The sequence below is a fragment of the Apus apus genome, chromosome 7 (assembly GCF_020740795.1).
Source record: "Apus apus isolate bApuApu2 chromosome 7, bApuApu2.pri.cur, whole genome shotgun sequence".
NCBI classification, from domain to species: Eukaryota; Metazoa; Chordata; class Aves; order Apodiformes; family Apodidae; genus Apus; species Apus apus.
The window spans coordinates 17,151,275-17,177,704 of NC_067288.1; the positions used below are offsets into that span (position 1 = coordinate 17,151,275).

The 26,430-nt window shown below is 41.7% G+C and overlaps 2 protein-coding genes across 9 annotated transcripts in view; one reads left to right on the forward strand and one right to left on the reverse strand.

Moving 5' to 3' along the window:
* Positions 1 to 5,675, reverse strand: part of PRKACB (protein kinase cAMP-activated catalytic subunit beta) — a 67,743-nt gene extending 62,068 nt beyond the window's left edge. The window contains exon 1 of the mRNA XM_051624904.1: positions 5,413 to 5,675. Coding sequence (XP_051480864.1) covers positions 5,413 to 5,458 — 46 coding nt within the window. The 5' untranslated portion in view covers positions 5,459 to 5,675. The remainder of the gene's footprint in view (positions 1 to 5,412) is intronic.
* Positions 5,676 to 25,282: 19,607 nt separating this feature from the next.
* The window catches only part of TTLL7 (tubulin tyrosine ligase like 7), a 66,257-nt gene continuing 65,109 nt past the window's right edge, over positions 25,283 to 26,430 (forward strand). For 6 of the 8 annotated variants that reach the window (XR_007890037.1, XM_051624886.1, XM_051624893.1 and 3 more), the window contains exon 1: positions 25,283 to 25,391. The gene's annotated coding sequence lies outside the window, so the exon portion shown is untranslated. The remainder of the gene's footprint in view (positions 25,392 to 26,430) is intronic. The other 2 variants (XM_051624891.1, XM_051624890.1) reach the window with 2 other exon arrangements.

The following is a 26,430-nucleotide window of genomic DNA, read 5'->3' on the forward strand; positions in this document are numbered from 1 at the left end:
CTCTTCCACAGTTCTCTCCAAAGCAGAGATGCATCAGCGACAGAAGAGCTTAACTGCAGATGACTCCCAGACAGCCTGATGGGGCGTGGAACACAGCCCTCGGGTCCAGCAGGACAGCCCACAACACCAGACCTTGCAACATTGCATCTTTATGTTTTTCCCACTTCTCTGTCCACCACTCCACTGCCTGTACCAATGAGACAGTTAATTTTTTGTAGCACAGACATAAGCTTAATTACACTAGGGAACAATGTGACTGTTGCCAAAAGTAAAATAAGTCTGAGTATTTTTCAAGATATTGTGATTGTGTTATACCTACAAATGTGGATATATGGGTACAGGAACGAACACTAAAGAAACCCAGCAACGAGGGTAATTTAAAATTAGTCTGTCTCAAAGCAGTCTGAGTCTGTAATAAAGACTTAACTACAATAGCTAAATACAAAAACTAATTTATCACTTGAAGGTCCTTCTGACCTTTTGTCAGGCTACTGCATAGTTATAATTTACTGAGTGATAGTCTCTCTCTTTGCTAGTCCAAGCTGTAAAAAAGTATTTTGTTTTTAATTAAAGCAGAATTTTCAGATGGTGCATACTTGTAGTCTTACACTAGTGATTACAGGACAGGAATTTTTAGGTATTTCTTCAGCAAGCAATTATAGCTACTTCTTATTTTCAGATTATGTAGTTCCTTTTGACTGAAACCTAACTGATCAACAGTGAGGCAATACAAGCCCCCAAAAATATTAAAGAAGCTTGAAATACATAGTTTAGAGATGCTATCTACACAGTCTATTCCAGCATCACTGGAATATATATATTGTTAATTACTCTTTATCAACATATACTATAGCTGATGTTCTAAGATGTGTAAGCAAGGCTCCAAAAGCTACCCATTTCAAAATCAGAGTGCATAAATGCAACAAGCAAAAGAAAAAATACAATAGCTTTAAACAAAACTACACTCAAATAAAAAAGAATTAAGCAAAGGTCTCTGGAAAAACAACAAGAAATCAGCAAGCTTGGAATAGTAATGGACACAGAGCTTTTCACCTCTACTTCACTGAATTTAATCAAGGTCAGCAGTGACAGAGGTTTTGCCTTGTCCAGTCTTTACAAGAAACAAACTTGTGGTCTCTTTTGGTACTCAGTAAATACAGCACAATGACCCAGCACTGAATGCACATGAAAAATAAGAAAAAACAACAACAAAACCCAGTTCCAAGAAATGTCCCCTGAGGAGGTTAAAATCTACTGGCAAAGGAAAATGAAGAAGGCTGCATCTTCCTGTCAAGCACATTTCAAAGGAGCACTACATACAGAATAATCATAAGAGTTAAAAAGGGAAGAATTGACTATAATAGGAACTCTGTAATATGGAAGACACTGTAGTGGGAACACTTTGATGAGGAGGAGGAGGAGGAGGATTGAATGAACATAAAACTCACATGCAGATACACATCATACACACTGTACTTGGCTATTTAAAGACTACAGAAGTCAAAGCTAGTAAAGTCCTGTTAGATTAATAAATTCCTCACACATTGGAAGCTGGATATCTGGCTACCAGATACAAAGATATGTGTACAGAATTACATTTTGAGCATCATGTATAGTTCAATTTTAAACATACAAGCTAAGAGTAACTTACTACCATATACTGCTACAGAAAAAGCAGCAAGGACCATCTGAATCCTGCCTAACTGAACTCAAAAGCCAATCCCATGTGGTTTCAAGACCTACTGGAAGAACAGAAAGCACACAAATCGTCCAGTCATCAAGAAGTGTATTCTAATCACTTGGTCTCTAATCCAGTTTGGTGATTAAAAAGAAGCAGACAGACAATATCGCAGCTAAGTGTCCTTGACTCTAGGAAATAAACAAACAAACAAAACATCGAGTGAGATTATTACAAATTTCTAAACAAACTTACTGTCATGTATGACATCACCTTGCACATTTAAAGGAGTAAATAATTGAGAGCCATAGATAATAATTGCTTCAAAAATCTGTATTATTGTGTTATCTGAAGAAAAAAAACAACAACAACAAAAAACTTTCTACAAAGTTTACAATTTGCAGGATCATAACTCATTCAAGTTTAGTAAACAGTTTAGTAAAGTTAACATATCCCTGTTTCATATAAACTCAATAATCATATTGAAAGCTACAGATTCACTTACTGGATTAAAAAAAATACTACATGGCCTTTTTTAAACTCAGAGAAGTGTTGCAGCTTTGTTTCTTTTATGTTGTGTGCTACTTTCAACAAATTATTTCAAGATAATGAATATTAATAAAGCTAATGTTTTCCTGCATTAATTGCAACAAATTAAGGTAGACTTCCTGTGGTCTTTCTTGTTGTTTTTTTTTTAAGTGTATTTTACCACGTGTTGACATTTTTAACTCTAAGATTGCAAAAAGTTTTCTCAACTACTGCAAACTGAACACCCAAAAATAAAAACCACAAACAATGAAGTGAATAATTAAACTAATATTAGGATGAGGGATCAAATTTTAAAAAAACTTAAGACAACTGACAATTGTGTCTTTTCAGATTCCAAATGAGAATGTCCTTAATTAAAGATACTCAGAATTTGTAGGCTGCTATAACCTGTGGAAAACCATTAAGCCATTTAAAACAGGTACAGAGTTTAAAATGGGTACAGAACCCTTAAGCTTCTCTTCAGTAAAGGCTCACTTTTCATCCTCCAAATAAAAATCCACTGCATATTAGGAGAAACTGGAACAGAAGAGCACAGAAAGAAAACCCTAGCAGATGACACTGAAGCTTTCCATCTTCTGTATATACACACACATGGATCTTGCCCTCCCTGCTGTGCAGCTCTGACTGATGTTTTGGGTGTCTAAGCTGAAGAGACTCAAACAACATTCAGGTTTTATTCACCTGTAACTTCTGCCTAGAAATGTTCCAAAACGTTTGCTCCATTCTCCTACTGGTGTTCACATGCAACTGGTTTTATTCCTCTTCATAGCCTCAGTAACAAGTACTGAAGATATCTGAATATACATTGAAAGCTAAAATAAACAAGAAGAACCTAAGGGCCATGGCTGGGTGAACAGCATTTACTGTGCTGACCACAGATAGTGAAAGAGGTCTCAAATTACACTTCATGGACTAGTAAGTACAGTTATCAGTGGAAGCTGCGTTCCCCTTCATTGTTCTTCCAGAGACCTCAGCATGTCCTTGATCCACATGCTCCATGCATGGATCGAGGGCATAACATCACCCTTACAAGTCAAACCTGAGTACTTTTCTGTTGCCACTTCAAACAACTTCACTCTCAGTGTCCTGAAGTTTGGAATATATGCTATTAGGACACTTAAACATACAAACTAGGAAAAGTTGCTCAACAATGCAAACATGTATCAGCAATATTAATGCTACATCACATTTTATGTTTCTTTAGTTTTTAGCTGCAGTGTATCACATGAATTTATTCCAAATCAACTTTCACTGCCAGTAAACCAATATTTCTTCAAATAATTTATTATGTGTACAGGATTCATATACTATTGATCCTTCACAGTAAGTGAATCCTGGCCTTTCCCAGCAATATGTCAATGATGATCAATTTCTCCTCCTAGTTATATCATTACAGAGCTTTTTGCTGCTAATTATACTAAGTAATTGAACATCTAAGCTTGATGTCTTTAGCAGCATTTCATTTTCAAACTTTAACCAAGGGAGAGCAAAGAGTTCTGAAGCAAATTCCTTCTGCAACTAAAAAAAAATCACTACCTTTGGTAATATGAGAAAAATTGACTTGAAGTGGAATTAAATACTGTGTGGCAGTGTTCTTCAACTGCACAGCCTAACAACAATACAGCGACTATGAACTACAAAATGCAGTGTTTTGTCATCTTAAGTACTTGAAACAATCCACCCTCCTTCTCTTCATACACATCTTTATAGGCAGACTAAAATAGTCCCTATCAAAAATTAATCTACTCAGCTAAAAAAAATAGTAATAATAAAGCCAGCAAATGGTAATGGTCAAATACTCATAAAACGCTTGGATTGTGAAATCCATAACAACAACAACAACAACAACAACAACGAGATAAGATGCAACAACTGAAAGGCAAAACCACACAGCAGAACTGCGTAGGTCAGGCTGAGCCCCGGTCCCACAGCTGGAGACACCCATGCAGAGATCCCTGGGAAGCCAGAGGAACAGTGTGGGCAGGCACCGGCCTATGCAAATCGGGTTACATGGCTCTACCCCAGACCTCGCTAGTAAACACACAGAAAGTAAACAAGCTAGGGAAAAAAAAAACAAAATAACCAACACAAAAAACCAAGAAACCACCCCACAAAACAAACCAAACCAAACCCAACAAAACAACCCACAAAAAGTAACTTCGATGTTTAAACTTCTTTCAGTTTCAATAAAGGCCACGGAATTTTCAGTAACAAAGGGTACTGCTGTAGGAACACTGAGCTTGCACAACTCGACGCCTTGTCTTTTCACTTATCCACCACAAACATACCCAAAGGTTTCCACTAGAAGAGAATTAAGGAAGTCGGCTTACTAAAAATAAAGCCTGGTGTTTTGGGTTTTTTTTCACAACAATTTAATCGACTTTGTATTATTTAAAGATCATGCTGAAATACTTGGACACAAAAAACCAAAAACCCAGCAGAAAGCACCCTGGGATGGCAAGTTCAGATCAATGCTTTTGTCTTCCATTTTACCCAGGGACCAGGAGAGCAGCGCTTGCACCGAGCGCGCTCCCGAGCGATGTCAACATGCCGAGGGGCTGGGGCTGCACCACCGGCTGCGGGCAGGACCGGCGGGGTCACCGGGGCTGCACAATCCGGGCAGGCTTAGGAGTTTCTGACCTACATTCCCGCAGCGGGATGAAAGCCCTCCCGCCGCAGACGGAGCGCAGCGCGGCTGGCGGCCTCCCCCGCCGGCAAGGGTGTGTTCAGGGGTGGGGAAAGCAAGCTGGCCTGAGTGAGGATGGAGGCTGGGGGCCGGCGAAAGCGCTGACACCTGCCCGCCGCCACACCGGCCCCACCAGCACCTCCTCTTTCGCCGGGGAGGGACACCTGCTGCGGGACAGCCGGACGCGCGGCCCGGCGGCGGCCTCGGCCCGGCGGCCGCGGGCGGATTTTATCCCGTTTATTTCCTGAGACGCTAAACCCCGGGGCGGGCTGAGGCCAGGACCGGGGCGAGCTCCCCGCGGCACCGAGCAGGCCGCGCCGGGGGCCGGCGGGCGCTGGCGGCCGGGCCTGCGCGGGGCGGGGGGCTCGGCGCCTCAGCCGCTAGGCCGCGGGGCCTGCAGCGGCGGCACAGGGCGGGCCCGCCGGGCCCAGCCCGCCGGCCCCTCCTCGGGGAGCGGAGCCAGGCGCCGGGCGGAGGCGGCGGATCCCCCCTCACTCACCGCTCTCGATCTCGTTGCCCTTCTTGGCGGTGGCTGCGTTCCCCATGGCCGGGCCGGGGCGGCGCGGGGCGGGGGCCGGGAAGGATGCCGGGCTGGTGCGGCGGGCGGGGGCAGGGCTCGGTTGGCGGGGCGGCGCGGCCCGCGGGCGCGGCGGCGGCTGAGCTCCCCTCGCCCCGCGCTGGGTCTCTGTGTCTCCGGCCGCCGCGGAGGAGGAGGCGAGCGCTCTGCCCCCCTCCCCCACCCCGACACACGGCGGAAATGACGGCCGGGGCGGCGCCTCCTCCTGCTACGCCGACCGCCGGGGGCGCCCGGGGCGCGGGGCGCTGCCGTCCGCGGGCTCGGCCGCTGCCGCCGCTTCGAGCGGGGGGCGCCGCCCCGGCCCTAGGGAGGGGGCTGCGGGAGCCCGGGCCAGGCCCGCCCGCGCCAGCAGAGGCCCGCAGAGGGCAGGGGCGGGCGGGCTGCCCGCTGCTCCGCGCCCGGCCTCCCTGGGACGCGGCGGGCAGCGCTCTTAGCTCCGCGCCCGCTGTCTGGGGGCCGGCCCGCCCGCGGGCCGCGGCCGCTGCGGCGGGGGCGAGGAGCCCCGTGCCAAGGTGACCCCGGGAGGCCGGGAGCGCCGCGGCCCTGCAGCCGCGCCCGCCCGGCGCCGGTGCCTCCCCCGGAGCATCCCTGGCGGCCCGGGACACCCACCCCGCGGCAGGGCCTGCTGCCCGGGCCTGCGCCCAGCAGCGCAGACGAGGAAACTCGCTCTTGCCTCCTGTTTGCAAACTATATTTGCACGGCTCAACAGACTACGGAAAAAAAATATAGACAGGAAGCGAGCTGCCAAGAAAGTCTTTTTTCCTCCCCCCTTTTTGCTGCCACTCATGTCATAAATAGCTACAGCTATGCATTTTCAAACGGTATTGTGACTTTCAAGTTGATGACAGCTCTCTTTAAATACATATATTTACCATGTGAAATGCTTTCTGTGTTTTAGCTCTGGAAGGAAATGCTTATTAAAAAGAAGTCTATGTGCCTTAAAGTGGTGAGAGTGGAGAGCGTAAGTGCTGATCTTATGGATCACAAACTGTATATATTCTGCCAGGACAATTTATTGCAATACCCAGCCTCTTCTGGCAGCCTTCTCTCCCCAAGGCTGAAGGCTGCCTGAATTGCTCTGGCGGCAGCTGTCCTGGCAACCATCTTTCACATGGGCTATCAAAATCCTCTCCTGACACCCTGGGCTGGCTGCTAGTGCAGCACACGCTGTCACAGCCTCAATACTGAATTAACCTCCTCTGTAAGACAGGATTTTATACACATACACTAATGTGCACTAAAGCAGGTACCTCTGGGAAATTTCCAGTCTCCTGAGACTGCAGCGGAGTACGTTGCTTGTCAACAGTGGGCAGATCTAGCCAGCATGTGGCTCTGCCTTGACAGTGGTGCAAGCTGCCTGGGTTACCCAGTTGCAAAGTTTTGAGAACGCTTACCTGAATTATCTTGGTGTTCCATAGCTTGAAGTTCTATCAATAAACACTTCAGTTATGGGACTTTATTTTCACCTTTTTGCTTGCATTATCCTGATCTGTGTGTTGCTGCTTGCTTCAGAGGAGTACCTGAGTTTTTATGATTAAAGAAGCAGTCTCTGGGGGAGCCAGGTGTTTATTGCTTTAGAGATCATAAACAAGAGTTAGACATAGTGAGAAAATAACCTGCAAACCATTGGGGGTGCTGAAGCTGCTACTATTGGTGAGGGCTCTCATTTTGCCAAAGCTGGAGCCTCCGCGTTCTTTACACACTTACCCAGAGGTTCAGTGAGTTACTACTATTTCGTTCAACCGGGGAAGGATGTAGATGGCAAAGGCCAGATCTACACCCGGAGGAGAGTTAGGCTTGGGAAAAGAAGTTTCTTTTGCCATCAACCATCTCCATCTCTCAGACAATGACAAAAAATAGAAGCCTGAGGTGCTGTAGTATTTACGTAAATGTCTGAAGATACTATTAGATGGGTGAAGATGTTACCCCAGTTTTAAGCATTTTCCCTGCTCCAACCATCATAGTTTTCATTTTGGCCAGATTGAATCTGAGTCAGCTGATTTTCATCCAGGTGCTGACAGGCATTTTTGTATCCTTCAGAAGACAGCAGCAGCAGTGCCAGCAAATGAGATACGCTGCAGCATCTTTAGCATATTCCTGACATTTCAGCTTACCCCTTCACTAGCAAAGTATGCTGCATAAACTTCATATGTGAGGATCCACCGAGGTCCAATAGACGTTACTTCCCTTTGGGATTTGCTGGACAAGGATTGGCTGGTTGTTGCACATACTCCAACAAAACCCTGTAGGTACACAGGGAGATTACATGTATATATGCAGCAATGCATGATGCCACTTCTCAAGTAAGCACATGTGCTGAAGATACATGCAGCACTGGTGGATTTCCATAAATGCTTATACCCAAACACTCTTATAATAATAAAAAAAAAAACCAAATATAAGTCAACAGTGCTGTGAAACATTAAATGTACAACTTCCATGGTCCTATTATTACATGTCTAATTGAAGAGAACAGAAACAAGGGCTTAGGGCTGGACACTTTAATTTTCACTCACACCACTTACACAACTTGTGCTATATTAACAAATATTCATTAATTAATTGCAGAACATACTAAAGTATATAGATTATATATGCTATGAATATATATTTATGTTAGTAGTATTCAGAGCATCAACTCTCATTCTAGCCCTATTGTCAGTCTGCCTTAACTTTCTTACATGAAATCCGTTGGTGCTGAAATGCCTCATACCACTGCCCTTACAGAAGTAGTTTGTTTCCTTTCTTTCAACACAATTGAAAAGTGTTCTGTGTGGATATATTTAGAATATTTCAGTAATGGTGCAATCTAAATATTCAAATTTAACTTGTTTTGCTGATCTATGTAAGATTTTAAAAAACACGTATACTCCAAGAAAAGTCAGCTCAGCAGTTTTAGAAATATATACATTTAATGATGTAGTTTCAGTGATTCACAGCAGATTTTAACCCATTTTTCTACATATTTGTTGGGAACTACTGATTAGAAATATCTTAGCCAGACCAAACTTTTTCTCTGATAAAGCTTAAAGCTCTGTACCAAAAATATAGTTCCCTGGTGAAACTTGTACATTTCTCTCTACATAGACTCAGAACTAAAAATGGAAAGGTCATTTCAGGCCAGGAAAGATAAATTTCTGTTAGATCAAAGGCTCTTACATGCTTTTAATGGAAATCACTTTTTCATACAGTAGTTACTTCTGGAGCCACATGTCATTTCACTCCACAATAATTCCAATTTCTAGATGAGATATCAGCATTTTTGCAGCAACTACCGTGGGTGTTTTCAGTATGTATTTGAAAATTTTACTAAATTTAAATCCTTTGGCATCTTAATTTTCTTCCCTTGCATTACAGTGTGCCTGTATTGCAAGGGATTGGCAGACACAGATGGATGGCTTTGCCCATCCGAAACAAGAATTCTTACCCTGAGGCTGTAGGCTCTGCTCAGGTTATGAATATGTACCTGCCATAGTTTAATTCTTGTTCTGTGGCCAGCCCACCTTACCATTGCAGCATTGTCTGGAAATTGCAGGATTTGAATACTGGATTTGGCTGCTATTCTCCAATTCCCACATTCCCGAGTATCTGAACACCCTTGGCAGCCTCCTTCTCTACTCCTAAACAGACTGATGTATTTGGCATTTAACTCTTTCTTTTCCTTTCAGGTTGTTCCAGACTACTGGCCCATTTCCTGCTGTCAGACAACCCCTGCTCTGCCAGCATGGGATGTTTTTCTAGCAGGTTGCTAATGTGCCAAGAAGCATATATATCTCTCGGTGAATGTGGAAGTTATTTTCCAAATTTTACAGCTTCTGACCCAGAAACAGGAATGTTCATCACTGCAGCATAATTTCAGCCCTGCCAAGAAAGTATCAATTATGTCATGTTGTGGTGCTAAGGGAAAAGATGAAAGCTGAAGTATGGCAATTCCTTCTGCACCCTGCACCAGCTATCCAGAGAGTGATGAAGTACATCCTCATGCAGGTAAGACCAAATCCATTGATGCCAAATTCATTCCTGCTGAGGACACATCCTCAAAGAGAGGAGGGAAAGGACTTACATTGTGTTTCCACAATATCTGAGATTGCCAGCCCCTGAATCCACAATGGAACTAGAGCAACTTGGCCAACATCTTGCCCTGCCAGATCTCCTGAAAAATGTTCTTTGCTGCCCTCCAGCTGTGTCTCCATAAGGAATCTGGAGCCCCAGAAAAGCATTTTGAATACTGTGACTGTTAGAATTTTGCAGGACATTTTGGTCCAAAGAACAGGGGATTTTTAATTAAGGATGACTTGGGCTTCTTTCAATGTGACTAAGTACACTTAAAGCAAGAAGCTCCAAAGGAAGTTACAGTAGCAGCCAACACTTCACCACTGCCACCCTTCCCTTTTTGGCATTAGATATTTCCCAAGAGAGATGCTAGTAAAAAAATCCATGTAAACATAGAAGCCAAAGGTTTGTATATTCCCTTATTGATTTTTAGCTACAATTATTTCACCACAAACTTCTCAAGAACCATTAAGTTGCAAGGTGGAATTTTTCTGATGTTCTACACAGAGTTTAAAAAACCAGGTATGTTTGGGCTATGCTTTTGCCACCAGTCTTGCCCCTTGACAAGACAGCATATGTCATTTTCTATGGATAGTGGCTATATATTCATTCAAAGGAGGTGGCAGGTGCTGTCTTGTGATCAATGTCCTGCTGAGTAAACACGTTTTTTGCAGAGATAAACTACAGACTTACTTACTGGCCAAGTTCAGCTGCTCAGTCATTGGCCTTTATCTCCTGTCCTTATTTGAGAGAGGAGGTGTAGTCTCTTGCTATCAGCCAAGCAGCACTTTTTTCAGTTGGTTATAATTGTTCTGCAGATAATTCCATATTTGTAGAAGATACTGCCTGCAAATTTGTGATTCAGAAGAAACTGCTGATTACTGTTAAGGAAAAGTCTTACTGACTTGTCTCTGTAACTGACTGTGATCTTTTTGTGGGTATTTGTAGAAGATATTGCCTACAAATTTAAAAGTTTCCTTATCCACATCAAGAGGAGTCCTTTGCTTTTCTACATAGGTGTCCCAAATTTTTTGAATCCAAGATAGAGTGCTCAGCCTAAGGAAAGTAAGATATTTTATGTTATCTAGATTTGCTGCACTTCCGGTTAGTTGACTGTGTATTAAAATCAAGTAAAAAAATTAATTGCACGTTTTGTTCTTGTATTTTAGCAGTTCAACAAAGTTTTTGGATTGCAGAAGATGAACTATGGAAGGAATGAAACTTAAATAAAAATTGATGGTATAGTTAACTGACATTAGATTCTAGTCTAGTCACCTCAGTATGTACTCTTCTTCAGAATTAAAAATGACCTTAATTCAATTTAGCCTGACTCACTTTGAAAGTGAAATAGGCTATGTTAAATGAAGGTCACTTTAATTCTAACTAAGAGAGTTCACACTAGAAGTTCACCTGGCTTTTGTGCATACTCTGCACCAAATAAATTAGGAATGATGAGGAGTAGTAGTCACAAATCTAAGCTTCACTGTATTCTGCTCAAGTGCATGTCCTATAATTTGTGTCCCACTGTCACATATCACTGTATTGGGTAAAGAATTCTACCTAAAAAGATTTTTAAAGCATAATCAGCTCTTAAGACATAATATATTTTGTAGTGCCATCTAAAAAATAGAAAAACAGTGTAAGATGTTTTTCCTGGTTTATTATTTATATCCAGAAGCATATTTTTTAAGCAGAAACAAAGTAACTTTCCTAAACTGGGAATTTTGCCCATTTGTCTTTCTATAACATGTTGATTTTCTCTTAGGGCTACAGCACAGTTCCAAGAAATACAAGGAGTTGTGCATGTATGACTAGTAGAAGGTAATACATGTCCCATTTGTGCTCATGGTTATTATTTCTTCTGCACCCACCATCTATTTCTGCAGGTATCCTTTGTTCTTAATAACACAATCATCCAAGGGAGAGAGGTCAGCAACATCCAGTTTGTTATGGTTCAGATCCCTGGCACTTGCAGTCAAATTAATACGAGCTTTTGCTTAACGTTCAGCTTTCTTTGTGTTGCTATTCCTTGGTCATGGTTTCAAGACCTGCTTGCTTTTCTGTCTCTCATATCTTTGTCTAATGCTATTTTGAGCTCTTGGTCATACCTAAGGTATCAGAGTATTGTCCACTCCAACACTTATTCAAGTACCAGTTTGTTGGCAGATTCTGAATTGCCTCATCTGGAGTCTGCTTCTCTCAGGAGTCTATTTCTGTATTATTTTCTCCCCTTTTTGTTTAAAATTGGTGGCTTTCTAAAATTGCAAGGGCTTTGTTTTTTTTTTTTGCTTGTGGTTTTTTTTTTATTTATTTACAGATCTTCATTAGATCTTACCCTAAGGCAGGCTAATTCCATGCTTTATTGTAACACCTGTAACAGATAAAATTGTCTCCCCAGTCTTATAAACTAAAAAATACTTTAAAACTTTCAGGTTCAAAACATGTAACTTACTTCCACATGCTTAATTTTTATTTGGAATTATATGGCCCTCAATTTTTTTTGGTAACAGCTTCTGAGTATCCTCCTTTGCTTGGATCACTGAAGACTGAAATATGCCAAATGCATCAGCACTTGCTATTTTCAAAAGGAAAACCTCCTTCTGGTTGACTTGCTTTTAAATAACACTGCTTCCACATATATATTGAAGTGTTCTTGCCTTCTTTTGCAGTAGTTTCTGGTACTTCTGGAGTCTTTAAATGCTTTGATTTCTTCTCGGTGTGTTTCTTTGCCTTCTTTTTATTGCTAGTGCCACAAATGAGGAGTTGTACCATGCTGAGAGGATTACAGTTGTTCTTCAATCATGTGTTTCTGTAGTGCCTTTTCCTCACATTTACAAGCCAGAAAGCTAAACCTCTAAAGGAGCATTTACACCAGTAACCTTTCATTATGAGAAATAATATGCAAAGAAAAATATAGTAAAGTTTTCATAGATGGAAATCTACTGGGGGAAAAAAACCCAAACATCCAAGAAGCAAACAGTAAAAGACACGTTTGCGTCTGAAAAAAAACCAGGCAAGAAACCAACTTAGAAAGCTTGTTTAATACTTGTAGATTTGTAGATCTATTTTTGGTTTCTGCGTGACTGACAAAGCTAGGAGTAGAAATATCTATGGTGCTAGCCAAGAAGATCTTAAACCTCAGCAACACAGAGAAGTGGCTATTTCAAGTGGTTGTAGTTCAAATCTCACTGTAAAAGCTTTTTCCTCTCAACTGCAGAGTCTGAGAAGAATGTGCTTTGATATTAGTAGATGTTCTGTATATTTTATAGATGCATGACTGATCTACCAAGAGAGAGAAATTGAATATTTTCAATACTTTTTTTTTAAATCACATGAAACGGAGATCTTTGACTTATTCTTGCATTTAATCCAATCCGGATCTTCTTTAAACTGAGTTCCATATCTGAAATGTTGAGCTCATTTTCTAATAATAGTTGAAATAAATATAGTGCTTCAGGGAAATGTTTCGGCTTTTTAAAATCCATATTAAAAGATGGTAACCATGGGAAATACAGTTTTTTTCAGGAATGTGAAAGGCAGGGCTCTTAAATTGGTATTACCATTTTAATAATCATGTTTACATGAACGCACTCCATTTGTTCAATTTTGTGCAAAGGGCAGATCTGTTCCCAAGTAACATATTAACCAATAAATGTATTTATATAAAAATTACCCTCAAGCATTTCTTATTTCCAATGCTGCAATACCATTCAAATAATTTCTGGAAAAGATAATCAAGGTCTCTAATAGAGGATGTCTAGAAGTCTGACCATGTTAGGGATAATCTCTGCACTTACATTATGCCCAGGTGCAACATTTTAACTTAGAAGTGATGGGATTTGACATGTAGATCTCTTGAGACAGCTGCCTTTTTTTGTCCTTTAATATCTCTCCTCAGAAATATTCCCTTCTGTCTACTTTATTTTTATCACAATAAAATTTATCCTCAGATTTAAATATAATTTTCCTCTCCCACCCCCCTACTTTTACTTTTTTCTATTGCTAAAATTTGAAAAAAGAGTTCACAAAGCTAATAAAATTCAGCAGTTCAGTTTGGTGGTGTCTAGCATCCCTTGCTTAACATCCAGATAACTGGAACATTAGATCTTATTTTCCTTAACGGTGTTGAACATAAAGATGCAGGCATGTCTAAATCAGCGGGTGCCCTACCTGGTCGTTACTGAACAGACAAAACACAGCTGAGATTTCTAATCCCTTGAGCACAGACACACAGAGGCAAGGGCAATACAACCCATTGCTGAAGAGAAAAGCATTTTAGTGAAGTTTTGAATGAAATCCTGTCTTCATACTCATAGTTTTGCCATCAGTGGCATCAGGTTATTAGCTGCAACACTGGGCCTGGGCTGGTCTTCTATTTTTGCAGCTGTTACATCTCCTAATTATCTTAAAAGAAAATACTTTGCTTACATGTTCTCTTTCATTTCTGCCACAGTATTCCATGAATTTATTTCAGAAACAAGAGGAGACTGTGGTAACTTCTGAAGGAGTGTAATAGTGCAGGAAACAAGAGAAGAGAGTTTGAAAATGGTAAAGGAAAACAAAGCCAGGAGAACTGGAGCACATGCATGTGCAGAGAAAGGAAAACAGATAAAGTATTTCTGGAAGAGCACTTGTAGAGCTTGCCTCATTCAACAGGAAAATATGCAATATCGTCTTTTAAGACAGAAAATAGTAGGGTGAGGTAACCTATTTCATTTGGAGAGAAAAAGTGCTGCTTATAAGTAAGAACGTGTGATTTTGTTACAATCTGGGCAATGCACACGTCTCCAGGTTTATCCCTGCCTGTGTCTCTGCTCCATATGTGGAGCTCTATACTCACTCCCTGATGTCTTCTAGTTGAATAGTTTGCAGAACTCTGGTCTGGACAGTCTTTTAATGTATATTTAGACAGCTGCATCACAACAGGGTCCTAATTTTGAATGGGGTCTCTGTTTTCTATCATAATTGAAATAATCTTATTCAATAATGTCATCACTATTGCTTCTTTGACATAAAAATCCCATGAGATCATAAGGAAACGTAAATTATGTTACTATTATCTATTATATTTTTTTTAAAAAATTACAATTCACAGCTCTAAAACAAGACAAAATCATCATGTCTATGTGAAGTATAATTGTAGTGGTCTTGTTTCTTTGCTACAAGTAGCTGTGAAAATCTGAAGGCTCCTCCTGCCCTGGGCTGTGTGTTTCTCCGCAGGGAGGGCACTCTGCAAAGTTCCTTTCCTCTTTGTGACTTTGGAGACTATAGTACCGACAGGAGAAGCACCTTTAAATCTCTCTGGTTTATCTGGTTGCTTAGGACAACCCATGTAAACCTCAGTGGGACAACATGTGGTCTTCAAAAGCTGGGGACCTTGAGTAGAAACTAGGTTGTTTTGGAAGGGACAGATCCTGTGTAACTGTACCTGAATGAGGAGACACATGATTTTGCAGAGACTAATTTTACACATTTCTTTTGGAATGCTTCATGCTTTTATGGTCTGTTTTAATTTCAGATTTATGACAAAAACAAAAGTTTTCTGGCAGCAGCTTTTTTCCTTATTTTCTATATTGCTTTCTGTTGTAAGTAAATAATTACTGATTAAATATTTATATATAATGGAAGAATATAAGAAGGAGACTTTGACTACACAAAAGCGACAACTTTGCTTATAATTTTGTTTTGATAGTGTGTTTTTATTGTGACTTTTGAGGTATGGCCTATATTGCCCTTTGGACTTTATAGAGGTGAAAAGCCTATTAGAAAGCTAATTAATAAATACTAGTGAAACTCAAATACGAGTGAAAATTTTACTCTTTGCAATATGAGTTGTCAAGTAGACATGATAAACAGAGGGGTTAAATGTTAGCTAGCTGATAAATATTTCAAAGCTTATTCTTTCTGATTTGAAACAGCAGGTTCTTTCTTATACAAAATTTTGAAAAATTAAAAAAAAACCACAACACAAAAATCTGGCAGTTCTATGTCCCTGATATTTCAGAACTCATTTTTTTTCTTCAGGTAGTAGTTTAGAGATGAGATTAACAGTTTATTTAGTTTGTTTCCTCTCCTGACAATGTTTCATTACAATGAGTGGTTTCAGAAAATTATTACTGTAACTGCTAAAAATGTTATTACACTACTACTTTTCTGGATTTAAAATGTGATATTCTTCCTATATATCTCTCTCTTTTATAGCTGTCTATAAAATAATTTATATCTGTGGGAGAGAGACAGAGAGGTAAACTTGGTCATACATGACCAACAAGTTAACTCTGACCTCCATTTTATGGCTGTAATAATATTTAAGATTAAAATCTACATTTAGTTCTTGTATCATTGTAGCTCTATAACTTGTACTCAATATAAAAATACAACTCTTAAACTTTAGCAATTAATAACTCATGGCACAATGTCATATTATTTAATGTGTAAACCTGTGGTTTTGTGATTAAATTATGAAAAAAGTCTGAAGGAATAACTTAATTAGACGGAATCTCACAAATTAATATTAAATTATTCAGAACTTTTGGTTGAATCCTGTGAATGTCACTCCTCCATTCATTTTGCTGAGAAAGAAAAAGGAATTAAAAAATTCTGGTTTATGTAATAGAAAATTCATGTTATCTTAGGTCTTATACAGTTTTTCAAGTGACAGCTAAGTAATCAGCATATATAACTGAGTGAAAACACGGAAAAATGCAGAACTACATGTGAATTTAGATTTTGTGTAACTGTGAATGGAGTTTGAATGGTAAAATCTTACCAAGTCATCATGGACCTGTTGATTTCAGTGCACATTTCATAAAATGTGAAGTTGTACATTTCTCCTCTACCAACTTTGTTATAATAGACTTTTAGTCCAATGTAGAGGTGGGATGGGACTTGGAGACCAGCAAATTTATAATCTGCCACTGTCTGCTCTGGATCATCAGCTGAAAAACTTTCCTTTTTAAACAGAAGAATGCTACTTTAAAGATATTAGGATTATTATGAGGCTATCCTTTCTACATTTGCATTCTACCCATGACTTTAAAGAGGGATAAAACAGCTTTTTCAAGACATGAGCTATTTTTTGCATTGGAAATCCACATAAACTCAGTGACATCACTTCATAGTGTACTGTTCCCTAAGTCCTCACTCCACATATTTCAGTTTGCTTTATAATCTCTGTTAATAGTTCATGTTAGTGAATACTATGCAATAAACACAAATTTTAGTCCCTAAAAATAATAGGGCAAGAATGAACATGCATTAATCAGCCTGTAGATAATATTAAGTATGTTGGGTATTCTTAGGTCCCCTGCAAGTTAATCACTATATTGTTTATCTTTTCTAGAACTAGAAATTCCTGTTGTAAATAGCAAGCAAGATTTGATTGAAAGGATTAGGTAAACATAACTATTGCTGAACAGGGAAGTTCCTTCTACAGTCCAAATTAAATCTCACATACCTATCCAGACAAATACTAAGCTCATATGAGATGTGCAGGAAAAAAGTTCTGTGTGCAAGATAACACAAAATGAAAAATTTTACAATCTGTACAACAGAATTCCAAAGAAAAGATGCAGATTCCAAGCTCTTCCAAATCCTGTTGTATCAGGGCACTGAGGGAACTAATAAGCTTTAACGGCCCTGATCAACCTCATCTGGAGCCTCCCCAACACCCACAGGCTCAGGAATTCTATTTAAGGTCCTCCTTGAGCCTTCAGTTTTTGTTAGAGCAATGTTGAAGGAGTACTGATCTCCTGTGTTGGAGGAGTGCAGTCACACCCTGCTTCTGGCAGCAGCCCCTGTTGGTTCTCCCCCCTGGCCCATGGGATGGCTTCCTATCTTGGTGTCAGCCTTGCCTCATTGCTATGGATCTGCCTGACATTTGCTGGATCTTAATCCTCACCCTATGGACTGACTTCCTGGCTTGACTTTGGACCTGCCTCGTCACCCTGATGCTGCCTTATGACATGGGCTCCTGGTTGGGTCTGTCCACCATCTCCAGGTTTGTGTTGCTTCCCTTGCTTGGGCACTGTGGGGCTGGTCCCTGTGGCTGTGGGATGACTCTTGGCTCATGTTCTCTTAGCAAGCAGCCCTGTTCTTGCTGTCTTCTGACAGGCTGTATCCTTGTAACATAAATCTGAACTCTTAAATGTTCATTTAATTTGCCTAAGACTGAGACTGCCCACATCTGTAGAGTACTTCCATTAAGTACCTTCCTATAGTCTGCATTTCTTGTATGCATATCTGTATATTGCTGTAATGATCCTGCATGGATCTGTATGGCACAGACTCAGATTTGGCAGGATTTACAATACATTGCAGAAGAGGCTACTATAATTCTAGACTTAAGTATTCCTATAAATGTAAATGGCTAGTCCTAGTCACCACTACAATAACTCTGTCTTTTTCTCTGCAGAAATATCTTGCCACTTCTATTTTACTGCTGTCCTCTGCTGCAATTTCCCAGTTTGAGTAGGTGAGAAGTGATGTGTGCTGATTTCCTGCTGCCCACCTTGCCAGGCTAACGTCCACTCTAGGAACTGAATAGCAATGTAGAGGCATTGAGCATCTGACTCTATTTATAAGCAAGTCTCCCCTGACAGATCAGAGCTCAGTAGATGTAGTTAGATATTTTTGCATTTTGTAGCCCAGTGCATCTCGCAGTACTGGTATGAGGAAGGTTTCTCACAGTTAATGAAGTTTCTCTATCTTGCTGCCATGGAAAAGGCAGTATTGATTCTACTGTCATTTCTCTGGTTTTTTTTCCCTGTGCTGTCGAACACCTACCTAGTAATGAAATTACTATGAACGTGGAAATATTTTATCAGTGTAATACATAGTACAGATACCTCTAATATGCCTTCATAAAGAAGGCTATAAGTATTGTTTCTATTTCATATGAAAAAAAAGAAGCATGTATACTAAAAAAAAAGCCTTAAAGGATTCTATAGACCTGTCACCGTAATTAAAAAGTGTTTGTCACCATTGCAAAATTAATTTGCACTGGTATAAAAGAAAAATGCTTTCCCCAACAACCCAAAAATGTTATCCACGCAGCTAGAAACTGTTTTGAGCTGAATTATCAGGTCCAAATAAAGAGGTTTTTATATCACCTAGGAGTTTTTTGAGACACTTGTGTGCGGAACGAGTGAGGAACTAATATATTTCAATGTTACAATTGTGCTTATTAATTAATTCCAAACTTCAGATTAATATTCTGCATACAGTTTTGTTCTACTTAAGTAAAGTTAAACTTTTCAGTAGCTCTTTTCATATGGAAAATATTTCTGTAGTATGTTCTCAGTAGCTTAGCTAATGTAAAGACTTGTACCTAAAACTAAGATTTCAGAGACAGATTTGCTAGTTGCTGTAGGAATACTCTGTAGAACACAAACTAAAGATATTGTATGAAAAAATACTGATTTTAAACTATCATGTATAAGAAACATTACAAGACTATATATGAATACTTCTTAAATATGTTCAATTTTGTAAGACTGTCTATGATATCTGATTTATTGAGCACATGAATGGGATCTGGGAGGACTTGTGCACTTTATTCTGCCAGAGACTCTAGAGGTCATGTTCAAAGCAGTGCACAAAATGTGAAGTGAATTAGATGAATGCAGAAAATAGGTTTTTCTCAGCCTTGAACGTATTTCACATCATTATCTTCTGTGTCTTTTGACTGTACTTATCTGATAGGCACAAAGTCATGGCTGCCATGCTGTTGAACCAACAACACTGGAATACATGTGAATCTGTATCTTTTTCCTCAATGGAGATATATGCCTGAGAGGAATGTTGTGCATATAATTCCTGTGCAGTTTTGTTGAATGATTAAAAGTTTTGCATATGTTGAAGGTATGCTAACATATCCAAACACACTGTAATATATGCAAAAGGATTTATTTATTTTTCTTGCAGTCCAAATTTAAATTAATGCATCAAGAGACCCTGACAATGAAAATGCGTGCAGACTTTTATGTTAATTGCATCAATGCCTTCAAAAGATTTAGAGTTTCTTCAGGTGATTCTGTGAATCACTCCAATTCTCTTCCTTAAAAATGGTTACAGTGATAGTAATACAGTAGAACATGCAACAGTTGTCACATTGTAATACATCAAACTAATGAACTAATAACTTTAGACTTATTTAATAAGCCTGTATGAAACAATTTTCAGTTACATCTTGTGTGGTTTGAACAGATTCTGAGAATTTTCATACTATGAAAGAATGTATTAACTACATAAACAGCACAACTTTGCTGGGGCAAAAACTTCTGTCCTTTTTTTTTTTTCTGTGATTTCTGACCATTGAAACAGAGCATTAAGCAAACTCTGACTTCAAATAGTTAACTGCTTGTAGGGTGTAAATCTCTCATCTGGGCCTCCTGCTAGTGAGTTGTAAAAGCCTGTTGTGTGAGATTATCTGTAGTTTTAGGGAAGAAATACAAGGGTCTTTGAAGAAAAAGCCATTCAACTGAGACTAGAAATGCCTGCTGTAACCAATTCTACTGCAAAGTCAGCAGAGATAAACAGGAGAAAAGACAGAACTCGACCAAAGGTTCCTGTGAGGAAGACTCAAGGATGAGGTAAATGACCCCCAGAAGACCTTAATGAACTTAACATGCATGCGATAAGGGGCAGACACTTACGTAAATTATTTATTGGGGAACTAATGAATATGTAAACTGTTTCTTAGAAATATTACACATAATTAGGTATCAGCTGTATATATATCTCTCACCTTACCCTGTAAGGCTTGCACATTTTTTGGAGGAGCTCTCTCCTGTGTGTCCAGTGCCATGAATAAAGAATGCCAGCTAAACAGTACTTAGCCTGTTGGGTGAGCTTTCTTTGTTTCAGCATATTGCTTAAATAATGGTTTAATTCCAGCTGCAAAGGAAGAGCTGTGCACACCATGCTACATGGGCCTGCAGGCCAACAACAGCGTAGGTAGTCTTTAGAAACGCTGTATGGTCTTATCCCAAATTGTGAATGTTTAGGAAAACTATTTTCTGAATGACCCCGTTAACTTAATTTTCCAGCAGATAAAAATTTCTACTTGCCTCACTTGATCTTAAAGCCTTTGTACAGTGGAAATTTTTTTTTTTACTGGCTTCTTGGCTGCTCAACAAAAAGAAATGGCTCTCCAAACTGCTGAAGTTCTGGGATTCCCTTTTTCTTAAACAGGGACAGACAACAGATGGGAACTTGAAGAGATTATTTGAAAAAGAACCACCGAGCTTTGATTACTGAACAGATAAAGACACTCTGAAATGATATTTTTGTGTAGTTAAAAATAGAAGTGCTTGTGTCTTAAAGCTGTTCAAAAACATGCCTGAACCAAAGGGGCCCCATTAAGATTAAATGTAATTGACTGTAGTCTGTGGATACCCTTGGTGTTATGTATCTGCTTACATCAGTACTGAATTTCACCCAGAGTGTGTTTGGAGTGATGAGGACTATAAAAGTTATTGTATATGAAATGCTACATTATGTCAATATCATACTGCTACAGCTAGTAAATTCACATTGATCTGTGTCATAAAAGATGTTTACAGCAGCAATGAACTCAATCAAGCACGTTTGCTGATATATAAAAAAATAATCTATCTTGTTGGGCATTTAATTTCTAGGAGATAATCCTAGACAGTACTTTGAAGATTAGAGAGATAGGAGATAAGAAGCTGTGACAGGCTGGCAGTATCTGCCTGAAACACCATCCCCTATTAGCAGGTGTTGGTGCTGCTGGGAGGCTCCTGCATGGATTTTGCTAACACACTGAGCAGATGGCTTATTATAAAAGAAATGGGTGTTGCTCTTTGAAGCAAAAAATATGGTTGGGCTGAGAATCCTGAGGGGAATATAAAATATAGGGAAGAAATTTGAGCTGAACCTTGTTTCCTCATTGGTAATGTTTTCTAGTCAGTAGCTAGGAAATGGGTGATTTTTTTATTACACAGACTGTATTTGGATATAGTTTGATGGCAAGTGGGAAAATAAACCTGTTTAGAAAGTGTAATTAGCTACTTTGTAAATATATTCCAAGATGGATGTCATACAAAAAGAAGAAAACATAAGTGGAATAGCTAAGTTTCATATTATACAGCTACATGCTGGTTCTGTTTCAAAGTTCTGGAACTTCATGTATGTTACTTTTAATATTTTGATACTCTTTTTTTTTTTGCATTCCCTGGCACTACCAGTTACATGAAGATACAATAATAGAATCATAGAATGGTTAAGGTTGGAAGGAACCCTAAAGATCATCAGGTTCCAACCACCCTGCCATGAGCAGGAACACACTAGACCAGGCTGCACAAGACAGGCTGTCCAACCTGACATTGAACATCTCCAGGGAGGGGGCATCCCTAACCTCCCTAGGCAACCTGTTCCATGCCTTACTACCCTCATGGTGAAGAATTTCTTCCTGATGTCTAACCTAAATCTTTCAAAAATCTGTTTCAAAAGCAGAGGCAAAATGCAACTTCAAGTTTTCTGGACCATATCGGACTACATCATACTGCACCTCTGTAAGCTGTTGGTTGAGTGGACAGAAGTAATACCTTTGTGTTTCAAAGCCTATTGCATGACTTTATGAAAAAAACAATGTTTGGAGAATTTAAATATACTATTTGAAATTTGAAGAAATTTTATTTACTAACTTTGAGATGGAATTACATATATGCAGCATTACAGTGCTCGTAATTATTCCAAGAGTATGTTACTAATAACAGGAACGGTGAAATAGGGACTGTATTCAAATAAATAATCAACCTTTCTCAGAAAGACAGGATTGATCTGATTGCCCCCATTGTTCTTCTACTATAGCAAGTCATACCCAGGATTCAGGAAAAAATGGAGAGAAAAAAGAAAATTCATAGAAATGTGTATATTTCTGAGAAAGCACATTCTTCTGATCTCTGGGTTTCTGTTTTGCCTATATTTGTTTATTTGTGAAATTCATAAGATGATCTTCATACCATAAAAGGTATTGTTTTATTGGTAGTTCTATTTACAAGAATTATCTAGGCACATCTGTTGTCTCCAGTGCATCAATGTTCAAAATCTAAAATAGCTCAATATTAAAAACAAAACACTATTTAATTCTCCTAATCAAGCATCTGTTTGGGTTTCTTACTACATTTTGTTACCTCTAATGTTTCAACATGGGAAGTAGTGAGTACTGTGTATTTTCAGAGTGATTCAGAACGTGGATCACATTTAAAAAAAAAAGTAAATCTGACCTGCTTCTGGGAAAAAACAACTAAAAGCACATTCTGGTGGAGATTAATGCCTCCTCTCTCCCAGGAATGGAGATGAGAAAAAGCATTTGTGTTGTCAGGCTCTGGTCTTTGCTGGGAGGCTGTGTCACAGCTTGTGATTCCCCAGCCCAGACTAGCATCAGTTTGCACCAGCCCTCCTCTGGAAAGGGGAAGCATTAGCTGCATCTTGGAAGTGAGGCTGCTAGAAAAAGCCTCTTGGGAGCAGAGCAGGGCACAGTTGTGTTGCCAAGCTCCAGGATCGCCTGCAAAGTGTAACGCAACAGCTGGGTACAGGCGCTCATCATAAACTCTTGCTTGTGATTTGCTGCTTTTCCCACTTTATGACATAACTCGGCAGAGGTGCACCTCAGACTTTAGGGTGTAGAGACTTGGTTTAGGGTACAGAATGCAGACATACAGCTAAAACAAAGCAAGCAGGATCTGCTGTAGGCCCAAAGCAAGCTTTGACCCAGAGGTAACTTGTAAGAGGATAAACCTTGTATATGGTATCATCTGCAGTCAGTGGCAACATTCCAAATGACTAACAAAGAAATTCAAACCTTTCCCTTTGAGCATACCATAACACAGCTTCTTCAGCTGTGAGGAAAATAAAGAATGCTGACAAGGGGACAAGCTTAGATCCCATGGCCTCTGCTTTAGCGTGGGATTTCTTTAATTAAAATTTGGATCTGCTCCTATAGGCACCTATCTACACAAACAATTTCCATGAGATCACGTTTGTGGGCAGAAATTATATCTCTGCTTCTTTTTTTTGACAAGCCTAACAAAGGTTTGATGGGTGAATAAATTATAATTTCTGCATATCAATAAAACCCACAAGGTAAACTGTAATCAATCCCAATGAAAAATACCATGTTTGTAAAAAGTAAGAAATTCTTCAACTTCACAAGCTACAAATGCATACCCACACATGAGAAAAGGCTGACATAACTAATGTTGACTAAATATTTTTTCATGTGTTGTTTTGTCCTTAACATTCTCGTATTTGCAAGAAGCCCATAATCTGTTCCTATTAAAATATCAGTTTACCTTGCAAGATATTAAAGTAGAACAAAAACCATAATGCTGATCAAATTGCAATGAAATTTTTAACCAACTTGCTTCACATCAGTAAATATTGTCAACTTTGTCCATTCCAGTTCTTTCTGAAAAAGAAAACTCTTAAGCCTACTGAATGTATTTGTTTCTAACTACCTTAGAAAGTTAGTTGTGCAGATTCTCAGGGAAGGCCTATTTTAGCCAAGAGATTGTGCAGAAAAGGCTAGACTGAAATTGATTTTAAAGGTATGTAGTAGTGACAAATCTGTGATGTAAGAATGTTATAGCATGAATAAAATAAGTTAACTGATAGAAGAAACCCCAAACATTAGCAACCAAAAAAAGTCAATAAAAGATGAGGGCTAGTTCCACAGCAAACCTAAGTCAGCCTAGATCCAATGTCACGGTAACCTCCACTGCTTGTGGATCTGGCTCCTAACCTCGATAAACAAAGAGAATACTACATAACCTATTGAGATGATGGATTAAATTTCACGTGGGGTTTATTTATTCTTTTAAAAAAGAGATGTTATTTTTAAAAAGTTTTTTATTCTTTTGATAACGTTATTTTAAATCTTTGACAGACGTTTCTCCATTGTTTTAATCTTTAACACAATGCCCGCATTACGCCAGGTGCCGTACCCCAGGGCGCCAGCACCTCAGGAGCCCGAAACGGCTCGTCCCGAGCGGCAACAGCAGCTGGCACAGAGGAGGGGAAGCACTGGTTACGAGACCAAGAGGGAAGGGGAAAATACTGTTTGGGAACACGTATAAAGCAGCACGGGCCGAAGGATTTCAGCAGGTGACAACAGGACCTGCAAAGCGGCGATCTGCGCAAAACCAGCCGCCGGCAGCCCCGGGCCCCGCCGAGACCCGCCCGCGCAGGCAGGAGGTGCCGCGCGGTGCTCCAGGCCGGGGCGCTGCCCGCCCGGCAGAGCCAGCCCCGGGGCCCCTCGCCCACGGCGGCCGGGAGGAGCCCGGGAGGAGCGTCTCTGAGGGGCCGGAGTGAGGCGGCCGCGCCCGGTTCTGAAGAGCAGGGCGGCGCCGCTCGCTGGCCCGGGCCGGGGAGGCGCTGCCCGCGCTGCTGCCGGGCCCGCTGCTCGCGCCCTCGGGCAGGGAGACAGCGCCGGCCGCTGCCACCGCCAGCAGGCGGGGGGACAGCAGCGGCTCGGCGGGCTGGGCCCGCTCCCGCTCCGCCTGCCCCGCTCAGCGGGCACCGCCCGCCGCTCCGCGGGCGCTCTCCCCGCACGTCCCTGGGTGGGAGGGCCCGTCCTCCTGGCCCCGCCTGGCCGGCCGCCGGCGCTGCCCCCTCGCGGGGAGTGGTTTCTCCCAGCTCCCCGCTGGAACCTGCCGCTCCTCCTCCCGCTGGTGCCCGGCTCGGCAGGCGCCGGCTCGGATGCTGCCGCCCGGGACAGGCTCGCTGTGCCGCCCGTGAGGCGCGGCGCGCTCCGCCTGGCCTGGCTCGGAGGCACCGCCCGGAGGACCGGGGTGCTCGGGAGCCTCCCCCCCTGCCCCCGACAGGTAAGGGTGAGGGAGCGGCGGGCCCAGAGCCCCCTCCGCTCGCGCTGCGCCTCACCCGCCGCCCCTCTGCCCTCCGCGGCCGCGGGGACAGGCTGCCGGGCGCGGGGCGCCGTCCCTGGGGAGACGCGCTGGAGCGGCTGCCCGTGGTGATTCAGCATCGCCGCCCGCGGAGGAGGGGCGGCGGGGCGGGCAGCCCTGCCCAGCCCGGGGACTGCGGTTGCCGGGGAGCGGGCAGGGGTGCCGGGCAGCTGGGGCTGCGGGTCCCGCCTCCAGCCGTAACGGACGTTGTGTCGCCGCTTCTGGGCGATGCTCCCGGGCAGGAACGCGGGGCAGGAACGCGGGGCAGGGCCGCCAGCCGCCGCTGGCTCTCGGGTGCCCGGCCCGAGGGCGTGCGGGGCGGAGCAGCCCGCAGGACCAGCCCCCGGGCCCGGGCAGCGCGGTGCCGGAGGGCAGCGGCCCCTCGGGGAGTTTCCTGAAGGCGGCGGCAGCCCTGGTGTGGGGAGGGGAGGGTGACCGCGTGCGTGTCGCAGCGTGAGGAATAAGGCAGGAGGAGCAGGCGTTCCAGAGTTAAAGGTGTTAATTTCCCACCCCTCCCTCCGGTTGTGCCTGCGAAGTCCGTCATCTGTGCAGGTCGGATCTCGAGTGCTTCCAGGTCACTTCGGAAGCATTAAGGTTAAAATGGGATCGTCTGTTGGCAGTGGTACCCAGTGGAGGCTAAAATGTAGAACAAGTTAAACCTCTAGAGATGCTGGTCAAATATCTTCCTGCGCTTTCTGTGCTTAATTGAAAAACCGTAATCAGTGGGATCTTCCTGAATTTCAGCCATTGAAAACACACAATTGTAAGCAAAAGGGAAAAGCAATTGATGCTGAAAGCTGAACCGTATGAAACTGACTTAGAGTCTCAGTGTTGATTGCTTCTGTGCCTTTCTTCTGTATTTGTAGTTTGGGTACCCAAATTATATATGACTCCTTCTCAAAAACCCCCATAACCAACCAAGCAATGCCTCCCTCCTTCAGGATACCTTTCTGCCAAAATC